The 10,559-nt window shown below is 39.7% G+C and overlaps 1 protein-coding gene across 1 annotated transcript; it reads right to left on the bottom strand.

Annotated features, from left to right (window-relative positions):
• Nucleotides 1–79: 79 nt before the first annotated feature.
• Nucleotides 80–6,769, bottom strand: slc25a33 (solute carrier family 25 member 33). Its single transcript, XM_085145174.1, has 7 exons — nt 6,588–6,769; nt 4,683–4,856; nt 3,470–3,547; nt 2,335–2,435; nt 2,067–2,133; nt 1,107–1,387; nt 80–1,002 (listed from the first exon to the last, which is right to left on the bottom strand). Exons 1-7 carry the CDS (start codon nt 6,626–6,628, stop codon nt 803–805), a joined length of 942 nt encoding a protein of 313 aa, XP_085001300.1. The 5' UTR covers nt 6,629–6,769; the 3' UTR covers nt 80–802.
• Between the last annotated feature and the right edge of the window lie 3,790 nt (nt 6,770–10,559).

The following is a 10,559-nucleotide window of genomic DNA, read 5'->3' as shown; positions in this document are numbered from 1 at the left end:
AAAGCGACACTTTCGTGTTTACTCGTAGTCGGCTAAGTGCCTCGTTCAGTCCGTTTAGTTTGTTTGAAGGATTTGTATCGTTGCGCAGAAAAATGCTCATACTTCATGCTTTATCCTCGTTAACAGATAAGGCAGATTTTTACAACACAACTACTTTGTCAGCCAACTGATGCATTTTATTGAGCCACTGATCAACTAACCATCCAAGCTTTCATTATATTGCAAAAGGTGCCTATTTTCTCTTTTCCACAAAAGAAAACATACAGTTAAGTCTGTATATGTGTAATATATTAATGAAAAAATATGATACATTTCTCTGTTAACTTAAACTTTAAACCCAGCAGATTGTGGCAAAGTATAACAAAAACCGAAAATAATATAGAACTGCACTTTTCAGTGCTTCCCAATAATATTCCTTCAAACCTGTCAAATCGTGCATGCTGGTAAAATTTCCACTGATACAAGGAAACAAACACGATCCAAAAACGATAACAGAACAAAAATAATTTAATTAACTTAAAGTTAGTCCTCAGAGAAGATGACCTTTTTCCACAGGTTTGGAGGCTCAACGAGTACCGTGACCTCTTGTGTATTTTTAACAAGCTAACAATATGTCAATAAAATGTTGTGTTTAGCTCTTTGGACGACAGTGCAACCTGCTTTAGTTCCATCTTGAGAGTCTTTGTAGCACCACATCAAAAAACTATGTGCTGCATTTTCAAAAGTCTATAGGCCCAGTGTGCTTTGGGTTCTGCGTGACATCCACAGTTCGTCAGGAAAATCCCCGGTTTCAAACATGTCTTTACTTGGAGTCTCCCAGCAGATGGACAATGAGTTCATATGTGGAGAGGACGATGGCTGTGTTAGGGATTTGCCTAATTAGCTGTGGAACAAGTCCTCTATAAAAAGCTGCGTAGCCTTCTTCCACTGCTATTAACCTCCCTGTCTGGAAAAAATACTTGTACTTGCTGCCTTCCTCGCGCAGCCTTGTCCGAATGACCTCTGTGGGGACACACAAGAAGAATTGGAAAAAGTTAACTATTAAGTTTCCTTTTCTCTGACGTTAGTTATGTTGTAATAGATAAACAATGGGTGTGTGTGTTTACCGTGTGGGTAGGCTATGCAGGATGCACAACCCTTTGAAAAAGCAGCTGCCATCATGAGGCTGAGGAAGTCTGACGCTCCTTTCTCCTTTTCACCGTTAGGCGAGCTGAACTGCCTCTTGGCGAGTTGTTTCTTCAGTGTCTCATAGATGAGGAAGCAGATCATCGTTTCCGAAATGCCAGCGTAGGATGCAGTCAGGCCACGGTAGAAGCCCCGGACTCCCTCTGTTTTGTAAACATATCGAGCACACTGCAGTGCATTCATCTTCTTCTCTCCTCTGGCTCTGAAAAGTTCAAATAAGACACGCTCATTAGTGACAAAATCACATGTGGTGAAGGGGTTAATGGAACAATCGTGGTTTTTTAGTCATCCGTTACAAGTATCACAAGAAACCAGAGGCCAAGAAATGGAATAAATAAAAAGTTGAAGTCATAAAGTAAAGTTACAAAAGAACAATTTTCTTATTGTGTGAATGCTTAGTCAGCTGGACACTGAAGCACCATCGAGTTTCCTTATTGGGATGAATAAACACCTGGTCTAACCTTGACTGAATGTTGCTTTAAGTTATTAAACCCTCCTTCAACAAGCCGCTCTTTGTGTTACAAGATATGAGTTTTCTCTTCAAAGACAGCCTGAACAGACCTGCTCCTGTGACCTCACATGATACTACTGCCCTGTACTTGGCTACGCAAATATGGACTCCTCTTCTGCGTGCAGATCAGTGCGTCAGCAGTGTGTATTTATGGAGTCACACGCTCAGCCTCATGCACTGCAGAACTCAAGGACAGTACCAAGAAGGTAGCTCAATTTAAAGGTTTCTGTTAAGGGCATTCATACCCACTGAGACTCTGAAATAGGCCAGACCGTTCTACACAGATCTGAAACTGAGCACTACTGTGTCTAAAGAAAAAACTAAATAAATCTTATACACACGAGATAGAAGAAATTAACTGTACACCTACTTTTTCTCCAGCTGCATCCTGGTCTTGACCATCCAGATGGGGTTCATCAGAGAGTTGGTGACAAAAGCTGAAAATAGCAAAATAGCAAAATGAGGATATTCAGTATTATCCCTGGACAATAACATATGAAAGTGATCCCATAACAGTAGCCAATGATGAAGCTGTCCACATGATATACAAATATAAGTGATAACATTTTTGCACAGAACTGAATGCCGTTACATTTTACTAATGTTAATGACACACATGTCAAATTTAGATGTCTCACCTGCAGCACCAGCAGATGACATGTGTACCAATCCACTATTAGGGACAAACAGCCCATTGAACAGCTCTTTAGATTTCGAGTATGCAGCAAAGTAGATGGCTCTAAAAAACACAAAACAAAACACAGAAACACAGACTGTTAAGAACTCTGCACAGAGGCATCACGTGCTTATTTATGGATGCCTTTTTTTAGAAAAGTAAATGTGGTTTCATAACAATTATGTAATGACTCCATTCAGGCTGCTGTGAGCCTTTGACAGTGCGCATCCAGAGCAATCTGTTCCCTGCCCTCTCTGCTTGGCTTCTGGAACAGACAGTCATTGCACCAGAACGAGCTGAATAAGCACTGGGCACAACATATGCCCACAGAGCTGCTCTGAATATCAGCTGGCCCGAAGAGTGGAGAGACAGTGGAACTACTGAGCAAAGGATAATCCTGTGGTTACTAATTAACCAGCAGGGAAAAGTATCTGTACTAATCAATAACCTTTTAAACTTTAACATAGTCCCAAAGTCTAATCGGCTTTTAGGGCATTATGACAATTCTCAATAAACTCTTTGCTGACACTAAAAATAGAACAAATGGCATGTTGTTTCACAGCCAACAATATCAACATATTCTCGCCACAGCATCTGTTAATACCAAACCTCATTCACAGAAGCCCATTAATCTTGAGTTTAAACAATTACTAATGTATAGGCAGCCCGCCCAGATGAGCAAAACAGCTCAGTCACGAAATCGAGGCAGGGGGCCGACAGACTCGGAAGCTGTTGGCACGATAACGGCTTCCTGTTTATAGACAGTTTGTTTTCAACCACGAGAAGAGAAACATAAGCAGGGTCTCCTCCTTTTTTGTTTTTGGTTAGAAGTTGTGGTTTAAAACACTCTGAAGTGTCTATGCTCATTAAAATCTGCAAACTCAGAAATAATCGCTCCATTTCACTTCCTCTGCTTTGTTTATTGTTTCTGAAAAAGAAAACATCTCATTGTGCGTTCCCAACAGGAAGTATCACTAATACAGAAACTTTTTGTTGAGACTTTAAAATAAAATTACAAATGGAAAGAGAATGTGGTGACAGATGAAAAAGACAAAGAGCCACTAACATGTGAACGGTTAACATTGAATTCATTGTACCTTGAAGGGGCAACACCCACAAGGTTTGGACCCAGTCCACGGAAAAGAGATCTTGGTCCCTCTTTTTCAAGAATGGATCTAAAACAGAAGCAAAGGACAACCAGACATTAAAGACAGATTTATTGAATGACCTTTAAAACAAAAAAAACAAAAAAAACTTGCACTGCCACACATGTTAAACTGCCTCCATATTTGCTGCAGCAAGTGTCTGTGCAGGGTTGTTCCAGGTTCTATTAGGGGATTTAATCTGATAGCTGCAATCATGATCCTGCAATCGCCCCGAGTGTTACACCAGCCCAGTTCACTTGAGCTGGTTCTGCAGCGTCTATACTGAACCCAGTCCATCTGACAACGTTTCACTTGTCACGTCGACAGTGTTCCCAATGTTCTTTTTAAACTCTTTGAAGGAAATGACATTTGATCTCTATGTGACTCTGTGTGCGACTGACCAAAGAGGGAGGCTACAACTTCAGTGTGGGTTACTTTCTGTAATGTGAACCTAGTCAATCAAGCAGGGTCCATGCATTCCACTCCTCTCATTAACACTCAAAACCTCTACTCAGTGAGAAGAGATGTTTGTCTTACAGCATACGCGGTTTTTATAGCCTGCTGCTGAGCCCGACACCAGTCTCAACCTGTTCAGTCCTCGGAGTGTTATATAAAGCTGATGGCACTGTGGTTAAAACCTCCCCACTGGAACTGCTTCTAGTCTTTCCCAGCCTCAAGCATATTCATTAAAGGACCACTTTAATGGACGCCATAAAGACTGGTTTTATCCATATCTTAAAGCTTCATAGAAAAGGACGGTTCTGTCTCTTCAAAAAGCTGGTAAAATGGAGTTAATAGGAGCAGGATACAGTGCCTCTAATCCCCACTTGATATAGGACAGGATTAGAGGCATCGTTTTAAGACTACGAAAGCAGAAAGCAAATGACAGCCTCCCAACCCACTTCCACAGACCACATAAGAACCTCACAGGAGTTTATACAACTATTTGACTCAAACATTACCACACAAACACTTTACATCGACAGATCAGGCAAGCCTAAATACACAACAGTTGTGTGCCAACATAAATAATAATGAAGTACCCAACCTGTCACAAAGGAACACACTGTCCTAATTTGCAGGTAGGGAAATTTAAATGCCGCAGGGAATGGCTCAGACAGGTTGCTGCAGCTCCATTTGCCTGACAACAACACAAACATCTTACCTTAGGACCTGCAGCAGTCCAGGTGTGACACCCCCTGGTCGGATAACCCCCGTGCCACTCAGGGTGCCAAGTTGAACCTGGAAGACAGGCCGGAGGGTGAGGCCTGAGGACTGCAGCCGTGTCTTCAACACCTCCAGGGGACAGGTCATGATGGCTCCCACTGTACCACTACACCTGCACATAGAAAAATCAGGATTATTGGCCTTATAGGTTTAATATTTTGCAGAGCAGAGAAGGTGATGCTTCCTCAGTGCATCTATTAAATGACAGCTAACCTGCTTAGAGTAGTGAGAGTCTATTTTTTTTTGGTCATACTTTGACTGAGCAGAGTGTTTTTGTAATAAAAATAGCTTAAGAGCTCACTGGGCCAAATGCAATGAACATTTACGGTCAAAGAACAGATCATTTCGTCTGCTGTGGCAACACTGTGTTAACCCGACACATCTGGCAAAGGAGTTTTACAGCTCAGAGTGTTTAATTACACTTGGAAAAGTGCACACAGTATTCTCATTAATTTCTGCACAAACTATTTATTTAGGTCTTTATAGCACTCGCTGGTGCAGCTTTATTAAACGTGTAACCTTGTCATTGACAAGCTTAGTCTAAAAGAGATTAGATTAAGCTTCTCCATGTCTGGAGGACAGAGTCAAACATCTTAGCAAAAGTAACCCCTGACCCAGTTGTGCATTCTCTGTTCACTAATCATTCCTCCTCCCCTGTTGTGGTTGCACAGAAAAATCTACTCTTGCACAGGTAGACGTTACGTAATCAACAAACACACACATACACGCAACCCTGTTGAAATAAAGCGTTGGAGAGCTGCTTCGATCGTAATCACAAAGATGAGCCACCCAGGGAAATGGATACAACAGTGCGCAGAGTTGATATCACCAGCTCGACTTTAAACATCGAGAAAAGGCTGGCTTAAAAGCTCAGCCGGCATCCCCACTTTAATGTATAATATCTAATGTAAATTCAATCTTCATTGTGTTTTCAAGACCACATGTGTAACACTGGGCATTTCACAAGCCAAGATCAGTAAATACCCTTAAGGCCAGCCGTAACAATTTCAAGGGTAAAATGGCGTCATTAAAAAACAAGCCAATGATGTTACACGCGACCTTAACACTAAGCCGATGCTACACAGCTTCTCAATATTAAATATTATCAGCCTAATTACAAAAAAATACTCAGAATTTGAACAGTTGGTGCTGGCATCGCGTATGTAAAGCTTTTCAGGATTACATAACACAGAAGGACATGACAGAGCTAAAGGCTCTCCTCTCGTGACTGCACCACAGGCGTCACAAACGCGACGACACGCTTACATATCGCCGCAATTTCACAATATCGACACACGCTTCACAATCTTAGTTTTTACACAGTGTAAAAATTTTAAACACGATGTTGTCATCCTCAAAAATATTACGACATCCCACAATTTCAAACGTTTTAACATCCTAATGCTAACTAACGGTAGCTAACCGGCATTAGCAAACTTCTGCACGCTAGCTCACCCACGGGAATAAAAGCCGGGGTTTTCATTGTTCACCGCGGCGTTACCTGGATTATTAGTCTAAGATATGGATTGGTAACACAAACGTTGCTCGCCTCTTTTATGTAGTTACTAAAAGACACAAAAAGCCCCACTGCTAAAGTGAAAATAGAAAGTAGAAGTGTCCGACTATAATTAAATGGTCGCGAAGTACCGACACGAGCTAGCTCCCGTTTCTGTTTCAGCATGTCGTGGCTGTGGGCTCTCACATATAACAAATACCTTAAATTAATCACGTTAAAAGTAGTTATATAGCTATTAAGTAACACGTTGCCCAAGCTTCTCGTGTTGTATTAACATGTGAGCTATTAATACCGAGAACTTAAAGCGAAAGCATTCATGAGACTCACCCCCCGGCGAAGAGATGCAGCAACGTGTCTTTTTGTGCCATCTTTTTCTTTGTTTTTTGTTTTCAGAAGTCCAACATATTTTTATCACTTTTTCTAACAAAGTCGCGCTTGTACCGAGGAGAACACACTGCTATGGTTTTATGATCCCAGTCTGTTCCCGTTCGTCTTCCTGCGTCCCTCTACCGGCTTGGTGGAGCGACAGGGTGACCTGAAGAGCCGATCGTGCTGACGTCAGAGGGCGGGCTGGTGGGTGTTGTCCGTGACGTAGGCCCATGTGTTCGCCCTCCCCGCGCATTTGCTTGTTTCAAGTTATGTTATGTTATGTTATTATCCAAGTTGTTACATAAGTACTGGTCTTACTACTGGCATCAACAGCAGAAGTCGATGCCTCCTGACAGGTCGACAGGTTCTAACTCGAACACTTTTGTGTTATTTTTGCTCTTCACTGGGGAAATATAGTTTATGACTCAAACCAATATGATTGTCACTCTTTAGGTGGAGGTATGCTCTGGAAAAAAAAAGAGTAATCAAAGTCAGTTTAGAAGCAAGGCATAAGACAGAAATACCGAACATGCTAATCTGTAAACATATCACAGACCAATGATCTAACATTTGCTACCTCAAGCTTCTGCACATGTGCCTGTCACGAGCCTGGGAAGAGGGATATAAAAAGTAAAAACACCAAGTCTTTATCAACAGGAAGACTTCTGAGTTAACTCAAGACAAAATATCACTTAATGGCTGTACACTATAGATATGCAGCGTTGTGGCATGAGCCATCCACCCATGTTATAGTGTGCAGTAATACTTTACTGCAGCTGTTCTTACACTGAGGACATCTAGGTAGCAGAGAGAGTTTGTAACCTTGTTTTGCACCTTGCGGGCTGTTTGTCTGTGCAACAACATCTGTCTCTCTGCCGCAATGTCGTCAAACCAGATTCACTGGCACATTTTGTCATGTTTTAAATTGCTTTTGCAAACCTGTATTGACATGTTTTTGTTATTGACGTGAGAGCACTGACACTGGAACTTAGCTTATACTTGCTATTTCCATGTTTTTTAGTCTTCTTATTATTATTTACTTATATGTATTATTATTTCATTTGGGTTATCAACAAATCATGCTAACTTTGATTGGAAGCAAATGAGGCAGCCTCTGGCACAAGGTGCCCTGGAGATCATGTCGCTTCCTACGTCTAATTTCACAGACAAATATATTTTTTTACTATGCTGAATTTATTGGAAAGCCTTAGTTTTTTTTTAGGTCTGTTACCGTTTCACAGTTGGGGCCCAGAGAAGTTAGATTAATCAGTTTTCATTGCATAAGCATAGATTCAGTCCAAAGTGCAGGAACACAGGAACACATTTGCGTAGGAACGTTTTGTTTTTCCTCTTTCATGTCCTATAAATCATCTTCTGGCCTACCCACTTTGACAGGTAGAGTTTGAAAAGGGATGTGCAATCTGATGCTTTGAATTAGAATGAGTCTCATTAGAGAAGTTTTTGTTTTTTTTTAAATCAAAACCACCAACTGTTTTTATGGTTATTTAAGTACTGCGAATGCTGACATCAAGTGACTAGTTGCAATAAATGCATATTTGGTGTGGTTGTTCATAGCTATAAAAGCTGTATTTGCTTTGATTTCTTTATTTCAGGTTTTTCTAATCAATTTTACTTTAATCTTTAAAACAGGTTGTTCACTATCACACTAATATTTAGCATTTCTAAGCATTCTAAGCACAAATCAGTCTTCTTTTGTTGCTAAAAGAGCTGCTTAATAAGGCATGTTCTGTATTAAAAAAAATTAAATTAAATTGAAACCTCTACACGCATTGGAGGGTCTTGGTTTGTGCGTCAAAGAAACGGTCACAGGCCTCGTAGACTGATGTAGTCTTGAAAGTTAAATCCCACCCACACCCATCCCACCACTGCCTGCCGACTTTACTGGTTTTACTGGTTTTACCCATTACCATTTAAAGCACTCCCAGTGTGTTTGTTTACCTTTTTTAACTTGTAAACCAGCACCTAAATATTTCTTAAAGTAACAGAAGTCAAATATAATAATATTATTATATTATTATAAAATTGTGAGAATCAGAGTATTATTTATTTTCTTGTCATTTAGCATATCCTAACACTTTCATTATAATGTTCTAAGATACTGTCATTCTTAACCTGAATTTTGGTAGTTTTTGGTCATTAACTGTGTTCTCATGGTTTTAACTGTGAAATGTCTTAAAACATAAAAGGCCTAACTAATAATTTAAAATAAATGGAATATATTAATTGGTATTTATTATATGAGGAATAAAATAAAGGCTGTGAAATGTGGTAGGACGTGCAGTGTCAGGAGCCACAAAATGTGCCTCAGCTTTAAATGCAAATTTTAGGAGAGGCTTAAGATGTCCCCCATGGTTTATCATATACAGTATGTATGTGTGTGTGGATGAGCTGGATTCTACCAGAAGTCCAGTGTTGAGCTGTGGCAGCATTCTCACTAAGGACAGGACAGTGGATCACATGAGCCAGTGTCTCAGATGCTTATAATGGCATCCTGTTTTCTAAGAACTTAGACAATCCATGAGTCACTTTCTGGATCTCTCAGGTTATGCAGAACAAACTTTCTTTTTCTTATCTATTCTTATCTAGCATTGCATTGTCATAGTTTACAATGTTAATTTAACCATTAATCTTCAGTTTAACTTCAAGAATCAAAACTTTTTAAACACTCTTTTCTACCTTAGCTCATATCTTGAATTGCCTTGTTGTTGAAAGCTTACAAGTAAACTTGTTTTTCTTGTTGTTCCACACAGGTGCTTTCCATTTATCCGGCTGATAAGACTTCACATCTGGTCCAGTGAGGTCACAAAAGTCTGTTTACTTAGTACTAGTGTGCAACACTTCGTGCCACAAAAACAAAGACAAAAACAAAGAAATACACAAACAAAAATACTCTTAATCTTTAGCCCTGATGCAGTCATTTGTAATTAATATCATTAATAAAGGCTTGTGATATCCATGTCTCCCAGGATGCCATCGCAGTGGGACATTAGCTCAACACACATAACTACTTCCCTCTGAATCAGCGAAATGGAATTCAGACCTTATTAATGTCATTATATACACTCATGTTTTCCTACCTGTTCACTAAAATCAGTCCCATCTGAAAGCCAGCACATAAGAATACAATCAAATTTGCCGCTTGTAGTATTTTTACCTACTAGACATAAAAAGTATAGCATCAATAGAATACTCAAATCTAACTAGGCGGACATAAGTGTTATTTCATATCTGCAAGTTCTTTCAGTAATTGGATTCACAGCAGCTGTGTTAACATTAAACAGAGAAATCCTAATTAATGACATAAATGAAGGTTCTGTTGTTTAGGAACAAAACATTAATTATTGTGATTAGTAACACAATTACCTGTTTCATGTCAGAAAAACAGGTCCAAACATAGACTCAGTGGACACACCCACGCACCGCTCCACACACTGAGACCAAACAGTGAAAACACCTGTGTGGGAGGATCATGGTAATGTAGCATCCGTTTGTTTCCTATTCGTCCCTTAAGCATGTCCAGTGACAAAGCTATTCCAAAATGACTGATTTATTTACAAATCCATTATATTTTAGGTAGGAATAACTAAACAACTCTACTTCCATTTATAATGACACCATCTCTGCTCCCTTTATCTTAATGGTTAATCTCCATCAAATGAGTTGTTTTCGGTCACTTATCTGCAACAGCAAATCTCACTACTCTGTCATCTAGGGTTTAAACGGTCTCATTCTTAAAAATAAATAAATAAAAATTAAAAAGTCTTCGACTAATTATTAAAGTAAAGAGAGACTTAATAATGACCATTAGTTACTACTAATATAGTTTCCATACTGTGAACACAGCCAGGGAGTTTGTAGAGTACAGGAGATTGTACTGCTGTGGCTGCAGTTAAAACGATGCACACTATA

This window comes from Neolamprologus multifasciatus, chromosome 20, assembly GCF_963576455.1.
Source record: "Neolamprologus multifasciatus chromosome 20, fNeoMul1.2, whole genome shotgun sequence".
NCBI classification, from domain to species: domain Eukaryota; kingdom Metazoa; phylum Chordata; class Actinopteri; order Cichliformes; family Cichlidae; genus Neolamprologus; species Neolamprologus multifasciatus.
The sequence above is the reverse complement of the archived record's forward strand: the minus strand, read 5'-3'. Positions and strand labels throughout refer to the sequence as shown.

Coding starts and splice junctions, on each gene's coding strand:
- slc25a33 (XM_085145174.1), bottom strand. CDS start 6,628: ATGGCACAAAAAGACACGTTGCTGCATCTCTTCGCCGGGGG. Junction 3,548..4,682: donor GGACTGCTGCAGGTCCTAAG/GTAAGATGTTTG, acceptor CTTCTGTTTTAG/ATCCATTCTTGAAAAAGAGG. Junction 1,388..2,066: donor AGGATGCAGCTGGAGAAAAA/GTAGGTGTACAG, acceptor TGAACTTTTCAG/AGCCAGAGGAGAGAAGAAGA.